We start from the raw sequence: 26,339 nt of genomic DNA, 5'->3' as shown, positions 1-26,339 counted from the left end.
AGTGATTTCATAAAATCGTTACTTGTACACTTATCATAAACTATATTATACCTAATTATATATTTATCTTAGATATATATACGTGTTAAACTTTTCAAAAAAAAAAAGTACGATTTGTATTAATGTATGCAACGTACGAGATTGAGTTATATTATGTGAACTTCATTTTCACCATGCGATTTTTTATGACATGCTATTTTCTCAATATGCGACTTTTTTTATAACATGATATTTTTTCAACATGCTATTTTTTATAATATGTTGTTTTTACAACGTGCTATTTTTTCATCTTTCAGCATGCAACTTTTTTGTTAACATGTTATTTTCTCATTTATACAACATGCTTTTTTTTTTCATCTTTCAACATGCAACTTTTTTTTGTTTTTCAACTTGCGAGTTTTATAATTTACAACATGCGAGTTTTTAGTTATGAAGTTTATAACGTGCGAACTTCAGATCTCGTACGCTCGTACGATAAGAAATATTGTACATTACACTTTCACGATATATATATATATATATATATATATATATATATATATATATATATAGGGAGAAGATCATGCGAGAACCACCTCTTATTGTGAGAACCGCAAGAACCAATGTGAACACACCAAAAATGCCTAAAAATAGCTAAAAATCACATAAAAATTTCTTTTTTGAATTTTTTAATATTTTTTATAAAAAAATCGCTACTTTTCGAAGAAAAAAAAAATTTAAAAAAAAAAAAATTTTTTTTTTGGCTTCTAAAAGTAGCGATTTTAACATAAAAAATATTAAAAAATTCAAAAAAAAAAATTTTAGATTTTTTTTTAGATTTTTTTATGTTTTTTGGGGGTTTAGTTTTTAGCATTTTAGCTTGGGTGGGGGGGGGGGGGGTTTAGGTTTTTGGGGGTGGGGGAGGGGGGTTTAGGTTTTTTTTTTTTTTGGGGGGGGAGGGGTGGGGTTAGGTTTTTTTTAGCATTTAGCTTGTGGGGGGGGGGTTTAGGTTTTGGGGGGGGGGGGGGGTGGGGGGTTTAGGTTTTTTGAGGGGGAGGGGGTGGGGTTAGGTTTTTTTTAGGTTTTTTTAGCTATTTTAGGTTGTGTTCACATTGGTTTTCAAGGTTCTCACAATAAGGGTGGTTCTCGCATGAGCCCCTCCCTATATATATATACATATATATATATATATATAAAACTCAAAATTCATATATTATTAGTCTATGTATTTCTTTAGAAGAGTTTTAGACAAATTGTATTCATGTTTAGGTCTAAATAATTTTTTTTGGCCTTTAGGATTATTAATATATATTACTATTAGAATTGAAATGAATAGTGATTTTAAAATTATAATAATATATAGTTTTTAATACTTTTATTATTTAATAGTATAATAATAGTTATTTTCTTTATTTTTTTAATTTATTTAAGAAGTTTTCTGAGACTTTCAAACTATATATATATATATATATAATTGTGCTAAAATGAGAACCACCCGAGTTGTAAGAACCGCGAGAACCACATCATCCGGGTCGCCGTTTACCACGATTTTTTTTTTTACAACTAGATGTGTGTATTATAAACATAGCCGTAAAAAAAAAAAAAATTAAACGCCGCGCCCGAGGGGGTAGTTTTTTACATCACAAGTTTGGTGTAAAAAAAAGAAAAAAGAAAAAAAAAAATAAAAACACCAAACTTGTGGTGTAAAAAACTACCCTCTCGGGCGCGGCGTTTAAATTTTTTTTTTACGGATGTGTTTATAATACACACATCTAGTTGTAAAAAAAATCGTGGTAAACGGCGACTCGGATGGTGTGGTTCTCGCGGTTCTTACAACTCGGGGTGGTTCTCATTCTAGCGGTCCCCTATATATATACATATATATACATACATATATATATATATATATATATATATGTATGTAGGGGATGGTTCAAATGAAAACCACTTTTATTGTGAAAACTCGAAAACTAACTGAAAATGCCTAAAAAAACCTAAAAAACATACAAAATTTTTTTTTTTTTTACAATTTTTTTTTAGAAAAATCGCTACTTTTTATATATGGAAAAAAAATTTCAAAAAAAAAAAAAAAAAATTTTGGTTGTACTGCACATGTGCACTAATACGGAAAGCCTAAACCACTTAACCCACCCCCCACCGACACCCCCCAAAAACCTAAACCCCCCACCCCCCCCCCCCAAAACCTAAATTCACCCTTCCACCAAAAGCCTAACCCCCCCCCCCCCCAAAAAAAAAAAAAAAACCTAAACCCCCCCACCCCCACCCTCCCGAAAACCTAAAACTAAACCCTAAACATAAACCCGAAAAAAACCTAACCCCCCCACCCCCACCCCCCAAAAACCTAAACCCCCCTCCCCCCCACACCCAAAAACCTAATCCTAATCCTAAACCTCCAAAAAAACTAACCCTAAAAGCTAAACTAGAATCAAAAAACTAATTTTAAGCATGTAATGCACATTGTAGTACATGTTATATTGCACATGTGCACTACTATAATAATAGTATTGAAAACAAGACGACACCATAAATCTTTTTTTATGTCATAAAAAATATGCTCGAATATACTTGAATGAAAGATAAGAAAATTTGTGATCTTATGGTGCCATTTTTGTTTTAAAATGATAACGTATGGAGAAATGAGAAATGTTTGAAAAGTTATATATTTTTTGTTCCAATTTTACCCCTCCTTCATTAAAAGTCTTCCCTCCCTCCTTTTTAGTGGGTTTTAGTTAGTTTTTCTAGTTTTCACAATAAGTAGTGGTTTTCATTTGAACCTTCCCCTATGTATATATATACATATATATATGTATATATGTGTATATATATGTATGTATATATATGTATATATATAGGGAGCCGCTAGAATGAGAACCACCCCGAGTTGTAAGAACCGCGAGAACTACACCTCACGGAGCGCCGTTCGCCGTGGGGTGTAGTTTTTTACATCTACTTGTAAAAAAAAATCATGGCGAACGGCGCTCTGTGGGGTGTAGTTCTCGCGGTTCTTACAACTCGGGGTGTTTCTCATTCTAGCAGCTATCTATATATATGTATGTATATATATATATATATATATATATTTCTTTAATCCCAGTAGATGATCATTTTGGTACAAGTTATACATTTTATTGCACATCCTAACTATCGTTATTGTTAAAGTTATTATTTAGGCTTAATAGAAATATCTATTACAAGATATGTATTTCATCACATCACATAAATTATAGTATTTATTTATTTATATTTATTTATTTAAATATGAATAACTTGTCATTTTAAACTCATACTAATTGTTTGCATCATACAGTTGAGGTATTTTTTCACATACTTATAGATTACACATTTTATGTTATTTTTTGAGTTGTTATAACTAAACGACTCGATTGGTTAAACTAATACACAAACATTTTTCATTCAATTTTAGTCAAGCTATAATCTAACCCCATAAATATGATATATTTATTTTAAGGTAAATATATTATATTCTCTTTAGTCGAAAACATACAAACTATACCTCACTATCTTATATTAATACGAGTTATTTTAACAAGTTGTATTTATATACTTTTCATACTATTTAGTTATTTGACACTTTTAGAGTTTTAGATTAAATCCCTAAACTCATATAAATTTAGAAATCTCCAAGTCACTAGAATTGGTTTTATTTATTTATTCATACTTGTATCATACATGCTATTATGGTGATTTTTTAGGAATTATCCAAACCGCTAAGACTTGTGCTAAGTTGTAATTGATAATCTTCGCAAACTTATTCATAATCCCTTTTTCACTTTTACATTTTGGGGCGTAATATGTATACCTTATTCTAATCTTCTTACATAAACTATACAATTCATTATATGTCTATGTGTTTGATTCTATGCTATATGTTAAACTATGTGGTTGTGATTCTAATTCTATATTCATACATACATTCTATATTCTAGCATTTGATCATTAACAATATTAGCCTAAGGTAATGATAATAAAGCTACTGGTTGATAACCGCCCGAATTATTAAGGTATCGAAAGCGAAATCAGTCAAGCTTAAATTACTTGGATTCTAGTCAACAAAGGTTTTATCATTGCATTTGTTATTAATACATGCTTGGATTCAACCATTGACATTTTAATGTTAATTCATTCCATTATATGTATTCTATACCTATGTTTACCTATCAATTTTTTAGTTTGACTCTTATTTTCATACATGTTACAGGATATGAAGTTTGAGATTCTTTTAAGTTGATGCTACACATAGAATGCTATGGACCAAGACTAAATAAATTAAACTTTATTTCATGTTAATTCTTTATTTGAAAACTATGTATTTAATGTGTTAACATTGGAATTTGGTATGATAAAATATTACAACTTCAATTAGTGTCATGACTTATGTACAATCTCTATGCTTTGATGTATTCCGTTGTCAATTGGGGTATGACAATCTTTACAAATTTATATTTGAACAATCTCATAAGGGTATTAGAGCATTCATAATAGATTTCTTATATTTATGTGAGTGTGTTGGTTATATTATAAGAAATGATTGTTAGTGGTTTTGAGTTGTTGTGAGTCAAGAGAGAAAAAATGTTACTGTTCATATATATATATATATATATATATATATGGGAACATTGTTCACTCTTATAATTTTTTTAATATTTTTAAAAGTGGTGGAGGAGAGAGAAAATGTAATTATAAAGGTATAGAAAATATTATTTAACTGAAAAGGAGAAAGAATAAAAATACTAATTTTTAATGTAATTATATGGATAGGGAAAAGAAATTCAATGTATAAAAGAGAGAGGGGAAAATAATGTTGATTTTGAAGTAAGAGATAGGTCGTACCTGATTTATGTTAAATTTTGATGGGGGTGGGGGGGGGGGGGGGTTGAGGGTATTTTGTCATTTTATTATAAATCTAACGGTGATCTAAGGATGTTCGATGACAGGGACTTGGTTGGAAAGAAACTGCAACAACAAGGACTAAGATGGTATGAAAAAAAAAAGTTAGGAATTTCAAAGTGTAATTTCATGTCAACCATAACGACACAAATTGTACTTTACTCTAACTAAAAGAAAGAATAGAATTATTTGAAGTAAAGTCCTGTTGTCTATTTGTTACTGAGTTTTGTTACCTTAATTTTGAGACGTGTGAGATCCTTTTGTTAGTATTTCAAGAATACGGTTTGGATTAATTTTGGGCTACATTACACTACTAGAAAAGGGGACAATTTGCTACAGAAATTTCCTACACAATTTTTTTCGTCACAGATTACAACACCTTTATGACGAATTTCCTACAAAAAAAAATCATGATTTTGTTACAAATTTTCGATGCATCCATGACGAAAAACAAGAAAACCCTAATTAATTGACAGTTGCGTCACAAATCTGTCAAAAATAACCTACAAAAGGCTAATTATTATTCTTTACCGAATAAATATTTATATAAGCCAAATAAATAAGGGAAATAATATCGTTTCCTACAAATTTGTGACGAAAAATAAGAAAACCCTAATTAATTGACAGTTGCGTCACAAATATGTCAGAAATTATATCGTTTCCTACACATTTATTTTTTAATTAACTTAAACCATCCGTCGGAATTCCGTCACAACTTGTGACAAGTTTCCTACAAAAAATAAGAAAACCCTATTTAATTGACAATTGCGTCACAAATATGTCACAAATAATCTACAAATGGGGGTGGGGGGGGGGGGGGGTTGAGGGTATTTTGTCATTTTATTATAAATCTAACGGTGATCTAAGGATGTTCGATGACAGGGACTTGGTTGGAAAGAAACTGCAACAACAAGGACTAAGATGGTATGAAAAAAAAAGTTAGGAATTTCAAAGTGTAATTTCATGTCAACCATAACGACACAAATTGTATTTTACTCTAACTAAAAGAAAGAATAGAATTATTTGAAGTAAAGTCCTGTTGTCTATTTGTTACTGAGTTTTGTTACCTTAATTTTGAGACGTGTGAGATCCTTTTGTTAGTATTTCAAGAATACGGTTTGGATTAATTTTGGGCTACATTACACTACTAGAAAAGGGGACAATTTGCTACAGAAATTTCCTACACAATTTTTTTCGTCACAGATTACAACACCTTTATGACGAATTTCCTACAAAAAAAAATCATGATTTTGTTACAAATTTTCGATGCATCCATGACGAAAAACAAGAAAACCCTAATTAATTGACAGTTGCGTCACAAATCTGTCAAAAATAACCTACAAAAGGCTAATTATTATTCTTTACCGAATAAATATTTATATAAGCCAAATAAATAAGGGAAATAATATCGTTTCCTACAAATTTGTGACGAAAAATAAGAAAACCCTAATTAATTGACAGTTGCGTCACAAATATGTCAGAAATTATATCGTTTCCTACACATTTATTTTTTAATTAACTTAAACCATCCGTCGGAATTCCGTCACAACTTGTGACAAGTTTCCTACAAAAAATAAGAAAACCCTATTTAATTGACAATTGCGTCACAAATATGTCACAAATAATCTACAAATGGGGGTGGGGGGGGGTTGAGGGTATTTTGTCATTTTATTATAAATCTAACGGTGATCTAAGGATGTTCGATGACAGGGACTTGGTTGGAAAGAAACTGCAACAACAAGGACTAAGATGGTATGAAAAAAAAAGTTAGGAATTTCAAAGTGTAATTTCATGTCAACCATAACGACACAAATTGTACTTTACTCTAACTAAAAGAAAGAATAGAATTATTTGAAGTAAAGTCCTGTTGTCTATTTGTTACTGAGTTTTGTTACCTTAATTTTGAGACGTGTGAGATCCTTTTGTTAGTATTTCAAGAATACGGTTTGGATTAATTTTGGGCTACATTACACTACTAGAAAAGGGGATAATTTGCTACAGAAATTTCCTACATAATTTTTTTCGTCACAGATTACAACACCTTTATGACGAATTTCCTACAAAAAAAAATCATGATTTTGTTACAAATTTTCGATGCATCCATGACGAAAAACAAGAAAACCCTAATTAATTGACAGTTGCGTCACAAATCTGTCAAAAATAACCTACAAAAGGCTAATTATTATTCTTTACCGAATAAATATTTATATAAGCCAAATAAATAAGGGAAAATAATATCGTTTCCTACAAATTTGTGACGAAAAATAAGAAAACCCTAATTAATTGACAGTTGCGTCACAAATATGTCAGAAATTATATCGTTTCCTACACATTTATTTTTTAATTAACTTAAACCATCCGTTGGAATTCCGTCACAACTTGTGACAAGTTTCCTACAAAAAATAAGAAAACCCTATTTAATTGACAATTGCGTCACAAATATGTCACAAATAATCTACAAAAGGATAATTATAATTGTTTACCGAATAAATATTAACATATGCAAAATAAATAAGGGAAAATGATAGCATTTTTTCTACACAATTCTGACAAAATATTTATTATTAATTAAAATAAACCATCCGTCGGGATTGCGTCACAACTTGTCAGAAATTTGTCACAAAACATACTCAGTGTTCGTAGAAAATTTGTAACAACACTTCTTATTTATTTGTTGAAAATGGGTCACAAAAAATACTCATTTTCCTCGGAAATTTGTAACAACACTTCAAATTTGTTTGTAGAAAATGCGTCATAAAAATACTCAGTTTCTTCGGAAATTTGTAACAACACTTCTAATTTATTTGTAGGAAGTGGGTCACAAAAAATACTCAGTTTTCTCATAAATTTGTAACAACAGTTCTAATTTATTTGTAGGAAGTGGGTCACAAAAAATACTCAGTTTCCTAGGAAATTTGTAACTACACTTCTAATTTATTTGTAGGAAGTTGGTCACAAAAAATACCCAGTTTTCTAGGAAATTTGTAACAACACTTCTAATTTATTTGTAGAATATGGGTCACAAAAAAATAAATCCTAAAAGATAATAATTAAATATATTGTAGGAGATTCGTAGCAATTTGCGACGTAGTAGTTTCGTAGAAAATGTGTAGGAAGTTGCGTAGGAAATGCGTTGAAAACAGGTTTCCTACAAGCTGTTTTCCTACATCAGGTGTTTGTCATAAATGTCTAGAAAAACTGGTTTTATGACGCATTTCCTAGGAAAACTGGTGTAAGAAGTTTCAGATTTTCTAGTAGTGTTATTTATTCGAACTTAAATGTATCAACTCATGATAGTAGTATTATGGTACACCTAAAATTTGAATGAGTGTTTAAAACTATAATGCTAGCATAATTTTCAATAGAGTTTTATAGTAACATGTCTGCAAAAATAGTAGGTAATAATGCACCGCCAAGGGAGTTCATGTAGGGCATAGAAAAAATAGAGAGAAGGGTATGCGTTTGTGGCTTTAAAAACATATAGGTTGGAAATGGGAATATCTTGAGTTCAAGTCTAACAGGTGATTAAAGAAATTAGCCGTTAGGCTATACGATATGGGGGTCGGTCCCGGCCCGTCGCGGGTCGGCGACGGTCCAAACACCGTGCCGCCCCCATACGTCGCCGTCCTCATCGTCCCTTTTCAGACGTTCTCGACGAAGCATTTGATGTGGGCCCCCCCATTATGACCGTTTGAAATATAATAAAAAAAAAAGGTAACGGCTAGTTTTAAAAAAAACACCAATTTCAATTCCATTTTTATAAATACTCACACCCTTAACCCCTATTTTCACCACTTTTCACCCACTACCACCCCATCTCTCTCACATTTTATAAACCACTCATCTCTTTTTATAAAAAGTCCTCATATTTTGCATCATTTTTTACCCGCTTCCACACCATTTCTCGCTAAAAAATTATCATGGCTTCACCCGTTTCTTCAATTTCCTCAATTTCATCAATGTCTTCATCGTCTTCGTCCGAGTGGTATTCATCATCTTCGGAAGAGGATGTTATTATGCACAACATGATTATGAACGCGGCTCAAGTGTTCATGTCGGCCGCTGAAGGGTCGTCCCAACCGCTAACCAGACGAGCAAAATATAATCGAGACCAAGAAGGTATTTTAATTTTTTTTTCCTTTTATTTTATGTAGATTTTAAAATGTATGTTTTAATTAGTTTCATTTATTTTTTGTTCTAAATTTATAGCCGGCCACGATAAACTAGTTGCCGATTATTTTGCCGAAGAACCCGTGTACCCAGCCGAGATTTTTCGACGTCGTTTCCGCATGAGTCGTCAACTGTTCTTACGTATTGCAGGCGACATGGCACAGTCTGATCCGTTTTTTACATTGCGAAACGATGCTAGAGGGCAAAGGGGGTTCAGCAATTTACAAAAATGTACGTCGGCCATTCGCCAACTTGCGTACGGTTACGCACCAGATGCATTAGACGAGTACATTAGGATGTCTGACAGAACCGCACGTCGTTGTTTGTACAAGTTTTGCCAATGGGTTGTCAAATTGTATAGCAAGCGATACCTGCGGAAACCGAACGCAAGCGACGTACAAAAATTATATCAGGCACACGAACAGAGACATGGTTTCCCAGGAATGCTCGGGAGCATTGATTGCATGCACTGGCAGTGGCAGAGTTGCCCGGTTGCATGGCAAGGTCAGTATACTAGGGGAGATCAGGGACATCCGACTATCATTTTAGAGGCTGTTGCGTCACAGGATCTCTGGATATGGCATGCTTTTTTTGGTCTACCCGGTTCACTCAACGACCTCAACATCATATACCAGTCCCAGATTTTTGATGATGTAGTGGCGGGTACAGGTCCAGACACAAGCTTTACGGTTTCAGGGGTGGAGTACAGGCGAGGTTACTACCTAGCCGATGGGATATACCCAACGTACTCGACAATTGTTAAAACTGTCCCGCACCCGACCGACGACAAAAGGAAAAAATTTGCAAAGTTTCAGGAGGGCGCAAGAAAAGATATTGAACGAGCTTTTGGTGTTCTACAAAAAAAATGGCACATCATTTCTATTCCAGCACGTTCGCAAACACCAAGGAGGTTACGACACATTATGTACGCTTGTATCATCCTTCATAACATGATCATTGAAGACGAAGGGAGAGCGATATGCGATTACGACGAAAACGCGTCTACTGGAAATTCTGTTCCAGTTAGTGAGGAAGAACAAGATTTGAACGCCTTCGCTCTACGTAACGAGTTCACACATCACAACCTACAAGCGGACTTGGTGGAGCATATTTGGAACAACGCTGAAAACGAACCCGCCCACCACATGGAAGACGACGACTAGTAGCTTATTTTAGTATGTTAGGATATTTTTACATTTTCTTTTTAACTTTAGGTTTTTAAGTTTATGTTTTTTTAGTTTATTTTTTTTAAGTTTAATTTTTTTTATGTTTATGTAATGTTTTATAATATTAATTAAAATATTTTATTACTTTATTTTTTAAATGTTTAAAAAAATGTGGAGATTTAAAAAAAAAAATATAAAAGTGGTGGAGGATGATGACTAGGACCATCCTCCCATGCCCCCTAGTTTTGGAGGATGATCCATCCTTGGGAGGACTATGATGTGGCGCCTACGTGGCGGATCATCCTCCAAGGATGGTCCATCACCATACCATGTAGTCTTAAAAAAAAAAAGAGTATGCGTTTGTGGCTTCCGTATGATGTTTTCAGACAAAGCCATAATGATTTTATCTGTAAAGAGTCCCACTGGGATGATATGATCGATTTCATTTTCTTGTCTTATCAAGGAAAACAAGACTTAATACAATAATCACATAAAAGACAAAAATCCAACTTTTTCTCTCATTTTATTAGCATATCTTCTGATAATTAATCATTACAAGCATTGGTCCATATCTCTCCTTCCATTCTTCTCCACTCTATATTCCATTCTCAAAAAGACTAACCCAAAATAAGCCAAAATTGATGATAAATTCCAGTTAAACAACTCAGAACACTCATCTTATTCCTCCAAGGGCTTCAAACAAACTTGAACCCCATATTTAGGTTTTATAGTTAGCACAATTACTGGTGCATGCCTATAACTGTCTGCTATGGTAAAATTGAACTTGCATATTAACATGGACAAAATGATCTTAGCTTCCATAAGAGCGAAAGACTGGCCAACACAATTACGAGGGCCTGCGGCAAAGGGCATAAAATGACGTTGTTGAGAGAATGATTGAGCCGCAAATCGACTAGGGTTGAATTCATTTACGTCTTCTCCCCATATCTCTTTGTTGTGGTGTATGGCTAGCACTGGGATCCAAATTGACAGCCCTTTTGGAATCTGGAGGTCCCCAAGTTTTATATCTTCAAATGCCATTCTAGGAAGCAAAGATGCAGGAGGGTATAATCTTAAAGATTCTTTGATCACCATGTTCAACTGCATTAATAACATATTACTATCAATATCATATAAAATTAATACTTACAAATTATATAACATAATTTTTATTTTTTGAATAAAGGAAATGAATTATTCTGTTATTTAAAATTGAATATGGCTACCCAATTACCTAGCCAATACAGTGATGGATTTTTAACATATTTGAATTTACATAAATTAAATAATATATCATGACCAGACAACCATGCATTCAGTATAAGCATATTTAAATCAATAGTTTTCAGTGAAAACATTAAACGCATTTAATTATATGGAGGCCATCAAGTACAAGTCAAAGTATGATTTTTTTTATCAATACTTAATTAACTAAAAGTTTACCTTTCAAAAAAAAAAAATTAACTAAAAGTTCAACGTATTAATACTTTAAATTATACGTTTTCTTTTCATAATTTACGAAAAATAAAACTTGAGTTTAAAGTATCTTTTTAATAAATACTTGGAAATAGTCAATAACTATGTTGACCAACATGTAGTATTTTAATATTGTTACTTTATATACTTTACTACTTTCCACTCTAAAAAAACGTGAATCTTGAAGTCAAACAAATTGATTTAAAAGTCACCTTTTGATCACACAAGATGAGCTCACAGTAAAAGTTATTTGTTGTTAAAATCCATAATAAAACAAAATAAAGCATTCATTTTTTGTTTCTAAATAAAATCTTTATTTTGTAATTCACGTTTAAGTTTTGCATTTCATCTTTATTCACAAAACTAAACTAAGTAACTGGTTTTAAACTTTTGTATATTTTATAAAATATTTACTTGTTACTAGATTAATGAATTAGTTACGAAAACATGTGCGTACGAATGCACGTTTATAAAACTATAAATGGTGATGTATGGTAAACAAATATTTCGAATTTAATGAATGCAATAATTAGTTAGCTTATTTGTCATCAAATCGAGAAACAATCAAATTTAAAAAAAAAAAACAGAAAAAATATTAAATATTAAATATTAAATATTAAATATTAAATATTAACTAAGACATTTAATTAAAATTTAATTGTATCTTGAATACCTAGTTTATCAAATATTAAAGTTTTGCTTTCATATAAATTTGAAATATTTCTTAATTTTTTGTTAATCTACAACTTTCTTTTTAATATTTATATTTATATAATTATACCCATTATATGCAAATTCAAAAAATTTGTTGATTTGATTAGGGAACTAATTATTTGAAAATAAAATAATTGCATACCACAGAGAGCTTGGAGAGATCTTCGACCGAGGGTGAACGACCATTACAGACCTCTCTAACCTCGGCTCGAACCTTGTCTTGCCAAGATGGGTTGCTGGCTAGTAACATGATGGTCCATGTGAGCAACAATGCGGTGGTTTCATGTCCAGCAAAGAAGAACGTCTTGCATTCATCCATGATTACTTGCAAATTTAAGCTGAATCCATTCCCCCCTCTTTTCTTTCGCATTTCATTAAGCAACATCCCTAGTAAATCGTCCCCATAAGAACTACTACGACCAATCTCAACGCAATCCGTCCGGCTTTGTATGATCTCCATCAACAAGCGCTCAACTTCCATTTTTAATGATTTGATCTCTCTGTTATATTTACTTGGAAAAAATCTGCAAAAACAAAGAAATGTATTAGTTTCTCTGTATATAAGAGATAAAATGCAACAAGCATATCCATGATTTTCAGTATCAGACAAAAAATATACAAAAAGAGTTAAAAAAACATTAAAATTATAAGATACCAATATATATATTTTGTCAACGTCAAAAGACGATAAAATATTAAAATACCTAGAAATATGAAAAAAAACACAAAAAAACAAGTTATACAATTTTGCTATATTAAAGCAAAACTAAATATGAAAAAAAAAAAAAAACACAAAAAAACAAGTTACCCAATTTTGCTACATTAAATCAAAACTAAGACTTTAATATAACAATATATTAACGCAGATAAAGGACTTTTCTGTATTTTTTTTCAAAAAATATTTAGGTACTTTAATATTCAATAACACTAAGTGACCTTTTCGTGAAAAAATGAGAAAATATTGGTATTTTATAATATTAAATTAACCGGTTAATTATATTCTTACCGGCTTCCCGGAAGACATAAGTGACGGCTAGCTTGAGCACATAACTGTTGTAAATCCGTTAACAAACGAAATATTTGTTTCCCCTTTTCGTAACTGCTATCGAATTCGGTTCGTGAAATGATATCCGCAGTGAGACGAGCCATGCATTCGCCAATCTCAAACTCGACTCGTCCCTTTTCCAGTTCTGCCTTCATTGATTGAATCATCTCCATGGTGCATTCCACCATGTAACTTGCATAGCTCTTTAGTAATTATATTATAAAACTTATTAGACTTGTTTGTGATCAAGGTAATAAAAAAGATAACAATTATTATTGTATGCATAAATTTGAACCTTGAGTTTATCATTGAAAAATGCAGGTGCAACGATGTGACGTTGGTGGTGCCAGTCTTGGCCATTTGCCATTAGAAGTCCACGCCCAATGAAATGCTTAGAGCCTTGTTGTTGGAGCCATGATTTACCAGAGATAGTGCTGTGCTTTACTAAAAGCTCTTTGATTAGTTCAGTGTCTGTCAAACACATCCGAGGCTCCGTACCGTTCCAATATATAAATCTCTTTCCTGCATAGTTATTAATATTCATTAAAATCATATCATATCTTGTTGCTTAAAATACCTGGAATGCATATATGCTAATATATTAGTCTAAAATCATTACGAACAATAAGAATAATATCTTGGAGTTGGACCCACAATTATAGAATTTCTTAGATCAATATTTTATCTCTTTAATTTCCTTTTTTTTAATTGCAATGGAAATACTTTATTAACAAACCAAAACGTAGCAAGAAACTACGAAGTACAAAACAAAATTATAGGAAACCATGAGGACGGAAATGATAACTTTGGACGACCTAACATAATCGACTTAATGAATGCCGTCGCTAATGAGTCCATCCGAAAGATGTCAGTGATCCATCGGTCAAATAGATCGTCGGTGATCCATCAGTAAAATATGCCCGTAATCTGTCGCCAACAAGATTTCTCACGAGGCCTTATCAACGTAGTTTCGTTGATAATCGGCCTTACCGATGCTGTGTTGATGAATCCGCTGTGAGTGGTACTACTTTTTTACGTCTTTATTATTTTTTTTAACGACCAATGAATGCTCCAAATAGGCTACTGGCGAAATTCACCACATAGGGATACACTCGCCTTCCGAACCGTGGAAAACCCTCACTACGCCTTTATTATTGGTTTTACTTTTTTTAACAACGCAATGAAATACTGTATACTTAATTACTTATACAGACTCATTAATTACCACAAAAATTCATGTGTCTAAATTTAATTAAAATAATAAAGAGTACGTAGGATTGTATGTTTTTTCAGTGTAATCAAATACAGCTTAAGGTGTATATGTGTATACCGTAAATTTTGGACCAGAGGACGAAGTGAGGTAAGAGGCGAGTGACGATGTCGTGATCAATGGTGGGCATGTCGAAGGAGGTGGATTTAGAGACGAGGGCAGCTATATCCAAGAGGTTACCGATAAGGAACCCAGGTTTGGGGCCACGGACTCCTTGCCTGGACATGATGTTCTTGATACGTGTGGGTGTAAACAAGTAACAATCAAGAGTTTGATAGGCAACCTTGATGAAGAGATAGAGAAATGCAAGTAAACAAGCCCACAAAACAACACCCATTGTATTCATCAATTTCATATTGAGAGAGAGAGAGAGAGAGAGAGAGAGAGAGAGAGAGAGAGAGAGAGAGAGAGAGAGAGAGGATTGAGAATAGCAGGGGACCAAGAAGCCAATTTATAGTGAAGATCACCAAGAAGGTTTATACTCAAATCATTACAAAAAAGGTAAAGATAGTGACTTGATCTTCTAATAATAAAAGCGTTTTCTTATTATTTAATCAACATTAACTATTTTGATATTTGAAATGCATTAACACTGAGGCTATAGGGTGTGGTCATTACCCTCATGATCCTGTACGGCAGTGTCATATCACCCATCTATAATCCACAATTCAAAACCACTATCCTAAGGGTTTGATCATAACCCAAACCACTATCCCCTTATTTATTTTAATTTATCTTTGTCTAAAGAAAAAGGAAATGATTACTTGAAAAATGAAAGGAGGACCATGGTTGTCATGTTTTAATCTATGCAAACCATGGTAGATTAGGGAAGGGAATGGTATAGTCTTTCATTCATGTTCCTACATGGCGAATCGTGTCCCAACCATGACCCCCACACCCTTTAGCCTAAAGGGTGTGGGGATAATGGTTGCGACATGATATTTCATCTAAGAACATGAATGAAATGCTACATCATCCCTTTGTCTGATCCATCATGGTTTGCATGGATTAAACCATGGCAACCATGGTCCTCCTTTCTATTTTTCAAGAAATCATTTCCTTTTCCTTTAGATAAAGATAAATTAAAATAAATAAGAGGATAGTGGTTTGGGTCATGACCACACCCTTAGGGTAGTGGTTTTGGATGGTGGATTAGAAGTGGGTGACATGGCACTGACATCGAGGGTCATGGTGGTCCTGGGGATCATAATCACACCTTATAGCCTAAGTTATATTTCTTCTAGGGTATTAATATTCACCCTCTTTCCTCTATATCTATATATACATAAATATAAAGAGAGATAAAGTGAAAAGGGTGTAAGAGCATTCACATCCATTCCACCATATTTTCACCCTAAATTACACTAAAAAACACTATATTTTCTCTCTCCGTTTCAATTAAATAATATTTTTATACCTTTATCATTACATTTTTCTCTCTCTTCCACTCACAACCACTTTCAAAATATATTAAAAAATTATAGGGGGTGAACAGTGTCCCCCCAATATACAGATGAACAGTAACATTTTCTCTTTCCTCCACTCACAACCACTTTTTATACTCTTTATATTTTAAAAACATCACACATAGAATTTGATTCCTTGGATGTGAATGCTCTAAGAATAAGATTCACATCCAATCCATCAAATTATACATACATTTCACTAAAAGACAACTCCTATATCAATATATTTTCACTAACAACAAATACTTTTTCTCTCTCCTTTTCAATTAAATAATATTATCATTACATTTTTCTCTCCGCTTCACTCACAATCACTTTCAATATATATTAAAAAAAATTATAGTGGGTGAACAGTGTCCCATCAAATATACAGATGAAGAGTAACATTTTCTCTCTCCTCCAGTCACAACCACTTTTTATACCCTTTAAATTATAACCCCCCCCCCCCCCTCCTTCACATATTTTGATGGATAGAATGTGAATGCTCTAAGGTGTGTGAATAGAATATTCTTTTTTTTTTCTAAGTTCTAAGAACTTGATAGCTAGTGGTAAATTGATCTACCTTCCTAGTGGAAACGCAGGTTCAATTCCCGCTTAAGTCATTTTCGATGGACATCTGGGTGAAGGGACGAATCAGAGTTTTAATCCGGGTTCGAACTTGACGGGGGCGAGGGTTTACGGATTTTATTTGGTTCCTGCGCATCGGAAGGGTGGGGGAGGGCACGGTCTCATGGCGGTCGAGAAATCAACCTTGGACATAGCCTCAAGAAGAGTGGATTTCCAAATGAATTTTTTTGCTGTTCAAAAAACAAACCCTTCTTTTAAGGTTAACTAACCGAATTATAAATGCTTATATAGAATACACTTTATAATTAATCACACCATTTTCCTTCTGAACAAAAACAAAATGCATTAAGTTATGATCTTAAAATAATACAAGTGTAGGGAAAGGTTCAAATGAAAACCACTAGTTATTGTGAAAACTCGAAAACTAATTAAAAAAACTAAAAAAACATACCCAAAAAAAAAATTTTTTAGCCTTTTTTTAGTTAGTTTTCACAATAAAAGTGGTTTTCATCTGAACCTTCCGCTACAAGTGTATTTCTTATCTTCAAAATTGATAGCAAGATTACAATTAACATCGATGTTGAAAATGATGAATGGAAAAAAAAATTAAAAAAAAATCCCCTAAATCTACTTGACAGTAATTTTTTTAACATTATTTTAGATAATACTGTAAATATCTTTAATAGTCTGTATGTAAACCTATATAAAAAATTGTTGATGCATCCTTGATTATAATGGTACGTCTAAACTAGTTATAACAATATGCGTAAGTTTCCCAATAACATATAATAATCAATCTAAATTAATTAGCAAGTTGTATTTAATATACTAATATATATATATATATATATATAGGGGACCGCTAAAATGAAGACCACCTCCAGTTGTAAGAACCATGACAACTACACCGTACAGGGCGAGTTGGACCAAAAAAATTTTTCATAAACGTAGATGCGTGTATTATAAACACATTTGTAAAAAAATTCAAAAAAAAATGTCGTGTGTGTAGTTTTGAGCACCACAAGTTTGTGTTTACGGGTACCGTATACCGTAAATTTTTACGGTACCCGTAAACACAAACTTGTGGTGCTCAAAACTACACACACGACATTTTTTTTTTGAATTTTTTTTACAAATGTGTTTATAATACACACATCTACGTTTATGAAAAAAAAAATTTGGTCCAACTCGCTCCGGAACAACCATCCCTTTTTCCATGAACGTACTCAATAAACACCATTCATACAAACACCAAACAGAAAAAATACCCACTTTAAATAAATAGTAATGACAAACATCGGTTTTTGAAGGTCCGAAACGTCAATCAATAGATTCGTAATCATATTTGATAAGGCTAAAGGGTATGGGGAGCATTAGTTGGGTCATTAATGCCACATAGGATCATTAATGGATTGTTACACCATCCCCTTCCTTCATCCACCATGGTTGACATAGATTAAACCATGGCAACCATGAGCCTACTTTCCTTTTTCAATGATTCATTTTCCTTTTCTACAAAAATAAATTAAAATAGGAATAGTGTGTTTGGGTCATGACCACACTCTTAGGGTAGTGGTTTTGAATGATGGATTAGAAGTGAATGACATGGCGCCGATGTGGAGGATCATGGTGACCATGAGGGTCATGACCACACCCTACAGCCTAATAGAAGAAGAGTAATGGTCAAGACAATAAATGCCATAATGAATATGGCCGAAGATGTTCAAAAAGGGATACTCGAAGGGTATGATAAATTTCGATATGTGTAGGATAAAGTGTTTTTAATTAATTAACTACGTTAGAACCCCGTGTATTACACGGGCTGAATGAATATAACTTTATATATACTAAATAATAAAATAAATTTATTTTTAAAAAAACTCGTTTATTCCACAGTTGTATAAATGATTTTATATATTAAATAATAAAATATATATATTTAAGAATCTCGTGTATTATACAGGTAGAATACATGTAATTTTATATACCAAATAATAATAAATAACTATATACTTAAAAACCGTATTACACGGATTGAATAAATGCAATTTTATATAACAAATAATAAAAAGAGATATCTTTAAAAAAATCCAATGTATTGCATGAGTTGAATAAATTTAATTTTATATACCTAACATGTCACACCCCGACCACGTAAAACAACAAAACGTGGCGGAATCGTCGGGGAGTGTTGTAACAGAATCATTGTTTCATAACACATGGAAAATTGAAATATTGATTTATTAATTTAAAAGAGTTACAATGTCTTAACAAACAAATAAGTATAACATAATTAACTAGTCTTGCATCTTTTATTGTCACTAAGGCCCAAGTCCGCCTATGTGTATCTTGATCAATCCTATGCATCATCTCCTGAAACACATGTGAAAATAGGTACGTCAGCAAAAAATGCCGGCGAGTACATAGGTTTTATGAAAAATAGGATTCATGACTTAGGTTTAAGAAAATGTTTAACAAAAACTTGTCATGAATCCAGTTTAAGTGTTTGCTTTTGTAAAACGTTTGAAAATCGATGATAGACAGGTATAGTTAAAAAGAATGAGGTAAGGTTAAGTGAATAACCAAGTAAAAAGGAGTTTGTACAAATCAAACTGTTTTGTAAAACAATGTCTTGTGAAAAGTATGTTATTTGTGTAAAAATGTATAAGTCCAAATGAATGATTTAAATAACGCTACGCCATGTATTATAATACAAGCACTTATATATAGGAAGTACCAGCGGCGTATCCACCATGCTTGTAGCATACTACACACATATCGTTACTTAAGTCACTTAAACAAACCACCAAAGCATATAGTTCATGTTCAAACCAATCATCAAATGTTCTTGTCTAAACCATTGTCAATGTTTAAAACTCAAAATATAGTCATGTAGTTATGTGTAAACAAAAGTTATGTATGGTAAGTAACAAAATGAGAATACTTAACCATAAGTAAAAAGGAACAAAACAAAGTATTTTGAATAAATCAAAAAGTTATGTTTTGCCAAGTAGAAAACTTGTTTTATTGATACAAACATTTATGTGGTGAGTTAACGCATACATCCAAGCCTTGAGACAGCAGGATAACCTTAGAGTAAAGGTTATCAAAGTAAAATGTTCACGGATTCGGTCATTCCATCCATCCAAACAAACCTAGGATTTTAGGAACGGGATTTGTCAAGTCCTATGGTACCACTACCTACTACCGAGCGGCATGATCGGTGTTAATGAATGTAATAAAGAACCGTTTAAACAAACCAAATGTTATACCAAATGTAAACAAGTTATGTGAAAACAATGTACTAAGTATGCTAAGTAACATACAAAGCAGAAAAGTCATGTAAATCAATGTGCTAGCATGTTAAATGAACATACATAGCAAAAGAAATGTAATGTAAAACAATGTGCTTAGCATGTCAAGTTAACATACATAGCAAAAGAAATGTAATGTAAAACAATGTGCTTAGCATGTCAAGTTAACATACATAGCAAAACAATGTAATGAAATCATGTACTATAAGTGTACTAAGAACATAGCAAGCATATGATGTGAAAACAGGAAAGCACGAAAGTAACAAGTAGGCACATGTGTTTCACCCCAAAATGTTTGGAAAACAGTAAAAGAGGGGTCTATGTACTCACTTGAGGGTGCTTAGAAGTCTTGAACAACAACCAAGCGAAGCTAGAGGGATCACGGAATCAAACGGCACCCTATATAGATAACTACATAAATAACCGGACCTAAATCGGGAGATTGGATAGTATGAGGTTTCGTAAACCAAATGAGTATTGGAACTCATATGATATGGTTAAACAAAGCCTACATACTAAAATGAAACCTAACCTTAGTGCTTATGACCCATTACGACCCGTTTAGGTAGCTTATGCTACTTTAACGCGTCGCTCGCGTAAAACGCGTTCGGAATGCTTAGCTAGTCCTATGACAAGCAAGTTATGCCTTAACATGCTTAATATTGTTGCTAAATCAATTTAGATGTCAAAATTTATGTTACATAGGCTTAAAATGAATTTTGGCGCAAAAAGGGCATTTTGGTAATTTACCTAAGGCATAAGAACTACTTATCATACAACTACTTAAACGTCGTGACCATAAGGTATAACCTCGGAAGGTTATTCCCTATACAATTATGGTCACCTAAAATGTTTGGTCGGATCCTAATGATCGACCAAATGGGTCGGGTTCGTAAGCATAAGCGATTGATTAGATCGCTTACCTTTACGACCCTAAACAAGCACAAATCTAAAAGCGACGAGCTAAACATGCTAGAACATGTTTAGTAATGTTAGAAAACAGGTTTGGTATTAAAACAAACGGTTTTAATACCCAAGAGTAGTTTGGTTACAAAATACGCGAGAAAACGCATTTTGGCCGAAACTACGACTCGTCACTGAGCCTAGATAACGTGGTAATCAGTAGGTATAGTTACTAGGAACTATAACCATCGTGATTACGCTCACGTTATGAAGTTCAAACGAACTTCGCATTGACCATAAACTGGTCAATGCAGAAAGTCAAACAAAGTTTGACTTTCGAACTCGAAAAGCAATAAAAGAACGAAGGAATACTTACAAAAGGTCCCCGCAAGCTTTGATTTCTCAAGTATTCTCAGGTATGAAGTGGTTTAGTACTCCAACTTAGAGAAATCTCAAGAAATCAAGTGGGTTTTGCAAGTGAAAGGTGAGGGGTATTTATAGGAAAACCAAGACCGTTAGGATCGTTCCTCGATAAACGTGCTTCGATCTTGGCCGTACACATGGGCCCCTTGTTTTAGAATACCATTAGAGCCCATAGAAATGCCCCAAAACCATTTGCAAGTGGTTTGGAAGTGCTAAACAGCTGCAAACAGCTGTTTGCAACAATTTTGCTGATCTGGGAGGCTGACGCGCCCCGCTTAAGAATTACACACAAACTCACGCGGGTCGCCTGAGGTTGTCTGATCAGCATAACTTTCAAAAATGACAGTTTTAGCCCCTGCATGCTTTTAAGTCCATTTTTGACACGTTTAAGGCCCGTTAACCTCATTTCAAGCCTCTAAAATGAAGTTAAAGTATAGGGAACTCAAAACATGCCCAAAAATATCTCGGATGTCGGTTCGTTTGGTCGTACGATCGCGATGTTTGCTTAATTACGACGGAATGCGCATAAGCGCGAAAAACGATCCAAATTGCGCGACGAATGGATTTTTTTCTCATGCCAAACATTAAAACATAATATTTTAATGCTTACATAAATTTTTGGATGTCCGGATGTATTCAGAACGTAAGTTATGCGCGAAAGTGCAAACTTATGCACTTTTTGACGCTTTTAGTCCCTGAATGACCCAAAAGTTTATTTTAGCACACCGATCCCCTCAAAGCCTATTTTTAAGCTATGTAAAGGATATTTAAGGTGTGTTTAACTTATGATCATGTTCCGGAATGTTCGTTACAGTTCAAATTGGCATACTTTCGCAGTTTGACATATTTAGTCCCTGTAGGCGAATAGACTTGATTTCGGCATACCAAACCTTTCAAAACTTATTTCTAAGTTATGTAAAGGTTATTTAAGGTATGTTAAGCCTATGTCACTATTCTGGAGTGTTTGTTGCATTAAACTGGTTATATTTACGCATCAGTGCGCTTATAACCCTCCAGGAAGCGATCTAAAGCCCGAAATCGAACAAGAGTTGATATGTGCAAATGATACACATGTTTATACAAATCCCAAGTATGAAATACAATATTTTATTGGTTTGGTATTTGTCTGATGGCTGAAGTGACACAGGTGTCACAGTCTCCCCTACTTCAGGAAATTTCGTCCCGAAATTTATTTAGAGGAAACTTGTGAGAGCTTGAGACATGAAGTTGAAAAGATCGAACAACACTGGTTAGAGTTCCGAACTTCTAGTAGCTTTAAATAACATCATGCTTACAATGTGGGAGGGACACATATATACAAGTATATAAAGTGTTACTGGTGCGTCCACCGTACCTCCATTACATTGTTCACACTTCGTTATTGTTGCCACTATTGGTTCTTACACATAATAAGTCTTACTGTGGTTTCCGTGCATTGAACTTCATAATTATGTATGCATCCATAATTACGTAATTCCTTGCATAGTCACGTAGTGCATCTTAGAATGTGTAGGGGAGGAAAACAATGAACGAGCCTGTGATGATTGTGATTTGACCATACTGGGGTCCTTTTTAATTGAGTCAATAAATGATCTCCAGACCGCCAAGGAGTCTTTTCAGCTTATATCATCATATGTCATTCTCAACCAGATACTGAATCAATCGCTTGACCTAGACCACTAAAGGGGTCTCTTTGAATCAAGGAATGGCACTATAAAATCCATGGGTCTTAACTATCACGTAGAAACCCAATTAAGGATTTGAGATAGTACCTTTTGAATATCCTACTACGAATCCCTCATATAAAAATACGAAAGGTTCTTATGAGGATTTGGATAACGAATTATCCAGAGTATACAAAATCACAAAAAATGCATAAAAGGAAACACAAAATGCATAAACACATAGTCACATAACCACAAAATTGTTTATCTTGATTTTAAATTTGTCATGATTTAATTTGTTCTGTTAACTGAGCACATGCATTTAAAGCACACCGGGTATCCAATCAGAGGATTTTGATTGGTGCTTTAAACATTATCAAGAATACAACTATGAAGATAGAAAGATCTTGAATAGGAAATTCGATTTCGATTGAAAAGAACCGAAATGTTCAAATTAAGGTACACAAGGAATCCAATTAAGGACTCTGATTGGAAAGATAATTAACCGCAAGGGTCTAATTGTAAAGATAAAAAGATCCCATATGGATTTTAGAAGTTGAATATGTTTTGAAACCTTGCACTGGATGTGCTTTAAGTCAGAACATGAAGTAAAAATGCTTATGAAGATGAGATGCTGGATATGTCAAGGTGACATATGAAGCTGAATTTGAAGGTTAAGTCAATGAGTGAAGAAAATATTTTTGAAAACTATGCATGGGGTTCAAAAAAAAATGTGTTCAATGTTTTTGAAACCCTATATATAATACTTTCGAAATCATAAAGTAGGTGTATTAGGTAGGTATATTTATAAAAATGTTTAAAAATCATGTGGGATGAATTTTGAAATTATGTATAAGGTCTTTGAAAACATGAGTGATGCTTTTGAAATCATGCATTTGATATAAGTAATTATATTGTATTAATAATAGTTTGAAATCATGAAGGTCGTTTTTGAAAACATAGGCATTGTTTTTGAAATCATGCAGGTTGTTTTGAAAACTTATGTTATGCATGTTGAAAAATCAGAATGTAATGAGTATGAGATTTGAAAATACCCTTAGTTATCTAACCAAGGATTCGGGGGCACAAATGTGCAGAAGCACGATTACTCAAAATTTCGCTTTATTTCTTGTACTTTGTCTCATAGAATGAAACGAGTAATTAAAATTTTTGAGGAAATCATGAGCGATCACTTGAAAGGGAGAATCACAAGAGTAGTTTGTAAGGAACATAATTCCTTGATGTAGGTATCATAGGAAAATGCCATACACACATGTAACTACATTTGTACTTCAGAATTGCAAATAACAACTTTTATTTATGAACAAGGCAGATTGTTTCACAGTACAAGAAAACAAAAGAAACAAAGGCATAAGACAGCAACATCTTTTACTCAGCCAAATGCTCATCCAAGGGTTGGATATTGACAATCTTCGGGCATTTGTTCCTGAAATGGCTTGTTTCGCCACAGTTGTAGCAAGTACCAGATGGAAAATGAGCTTGAGTAGGGTTGACTTGGAGTTGGGTAGCAACAAGATTTGCAACAGCTTTGTTCTGGATAGCAAAGCGGCATATGTTAATCAAATGTCCCAACCGTCCACAGTAGGTACATTTGGAGCAGGATACGAGGTTTGAATGGTGACGGTTGCATCGTTTGCACCATGGGGCAGTTCCTATGTACGACTTCCTAGCTGGTGGCGCTGCCACTTGGCTAGGTCCCGCTTGATTAGGTGTAACTGCTGCGGGTTTCCTTGAAGCCTTACGCTTCCTTAATTTTGGTGCAAGCTTGACTTCTACTTCCTTTGGTGACTCTTGAGTGGCTCCATTTTTGAGACGAGACATGGCAATGCCTAGATCCACAGACTTCAGTATCACTTCGCCTATTTGCTGGGCAAATTTGGCTGTTTGCTCGGACATCTGACCGTTGCTGAGATAAAGAGACATTCTAGAAGAAAATGAAAGACATAGGAAGAAACAAGTGAAAGGTTACCGGGTGATCAAAACAAAATGACAACGCATAAAAATTGCGATCATTTGTTTGTTACCTAAGGCAAACAAATGAGATGGTGAAGAATCAAAGTAAGCGGGTCATAATAATGCATCGCTGAAGACATGCTCGCCTATAAGTGAACACTCACCCCAAGAGTTCCCAGGTAAGAGTGACTGGTCCGATACTGCGGATTTATACGAACACTCTAGCCTTAGACAGAAAAACTCAGAGTACAGGCATTCACTCTTCCAGTTTGCACGTGTTCACATCATATAGACCCAAACTTTGACGGGATTTTGAAAACTCGAAAGGCACTAAGCCAAATATGAGTTAAACTGGAAGGGTTCAAAACCTTATAACAAAGGGTTCAAAACCTAGTAATCAATCGTCCTAGAACAGATGATTAGTTTTCAAAGCGGATCAAATTTATGTTCTTGTTGTGGTTGTCACCTAAGGATAAGTGACGGTATTGTTTTATGACTAAACGCAAGTAAACTCGCGTTAGGGTCCTAGGAAGGTTATAGTCTAGGTCAAAGCATTACTAATAACCTAATTCCCTATAACCATGGGCTCTGATACCAACTTTTCTGTCACACCCCGACCACGTAAAACAACAAAACGTGGCGGAATCGTCGGGGAGTGTTGTAACAGAATCATTGTTTCATAACACATGGAAAATTGAAATATTGATTTATTAATTTAAAAGAGTTACAATGTCTTAACAAACAAATAAGTATAACATAATTAACTAGTCTTGCATCTTTTATTGTCACTAAGGCCCAAGTCCGCCTATGTGTATCTTGATCAATCCTATGCATCATCTCCTGAAACACATGTGAAAATAGGTACGTCAGCAAAAAATGCCGGCGAGTACATAGGTTTTATGAAAAATAGGATTCATGACTTAGGTTTAAGAAAATGTTTAACAAAAACTTGTCATGAATCCAGTTTAAGTGTTTGCTTTTATAAAACGTTTGAAAATCGATGATAGATAGGTATAGTTAAAAAGAATGAGGTAAGGTTAAGTGAATAACCAAGTAAAAAGGAGTTTGTACAAATCAAACTGTTTTGTAAAACAATGTCTTGTGAAAAGTATGTTATTTGTGTAAAAATGTATAAGTCCAAATGAATGATTTAAATAACGCTACGCCATGTATTATAATACAAGCACTTATATATAGGAAGTACCAGCGGCGTATCCACCATGCTTGTAGCATACTACACACATATCATTACTTAAGTCACTTAAACAAACCACCAAAG

At 33.5% G+C, this 26,339-nt stretch overlaps 1 protein-coding gene across 1 annotated transcript; it reads right to left on the bottom strand.

The window, feature by feature from the left end:
• Positions 1-10,744: 10,744 nt before the first annotated feature.
• On the bottom strand, positions 10,745-15,123 carry LOC110895451 (cytokinin hydroxylase). Its single transcript, XM_022142769.2, has 5 exons — positions 14,810-15,123; positions 13,775-14,001; positions 13,441-13,682; positions 12,577-12,958; positions 10,745-11,345 (listed from the first exon to the last, which is right to left on the bottom strand). The coding sequence occupies exons 1-5, from the start codon at positions 15,102-15,104 to the stop codon at positions 10,923-10,925; spliced, it is 1,569 nt and encodes a 522-aa protein (XP_021998461.1). The 5' UTR covers positions 15,105-15,123; the 3' UTR covers positions 10,745-10,922.
• Positions 15,124-26,339: the final 11,216 nt, after the last annotated feature.

Source organism: Helianthus annuus, chromosome 12 (genome assembly GCF_002127325.2).
Source record: "Helianthus annuus cultivar XRQ/B chromosome 12, HanXRQr2.0-SUNRISE, whole genome shotgun sequence".
Classification (NCBI taxonomy): domain Eukaryota; kingdom Viridiplantae; phylum Streptophyta; class Magnoliopsida; order Asterales; family Asteraceae; genus Helianthus; species Helianthus annuus.
Note: the sequence above shows the minus strand (reverse complement) of the source record. Positions and strands in the feature narration are given on the sequence as shown.

What these genes read in the sequence shown, in the direction of transcription:
- LOC110895451 (XM_022142769.2), bottom strand. Translation starts at nt 15,104, where the DNA reads ATGAAATTGATGAATACAATGGGTGTTGTTTTGTGGGCTTGTTTACTT. An exon ending in CCTCTGGTCCAAAATTTACG is followed by an intron (nt 14,002 to 14,809) that starts GTATACACATAT and finishes ATAACTATGCAG; the next exon opens with GAAAGAGATTTATATATTGG. An exon ending in TTTTCAATGATAAACTCAAG is followed by an intron (nt 13,683 to 13,774) that starts GTTCAAATTTAT and finishes TAATTACTAAAG; the next exon opens with AGCTATGCAAGTTACATGGT.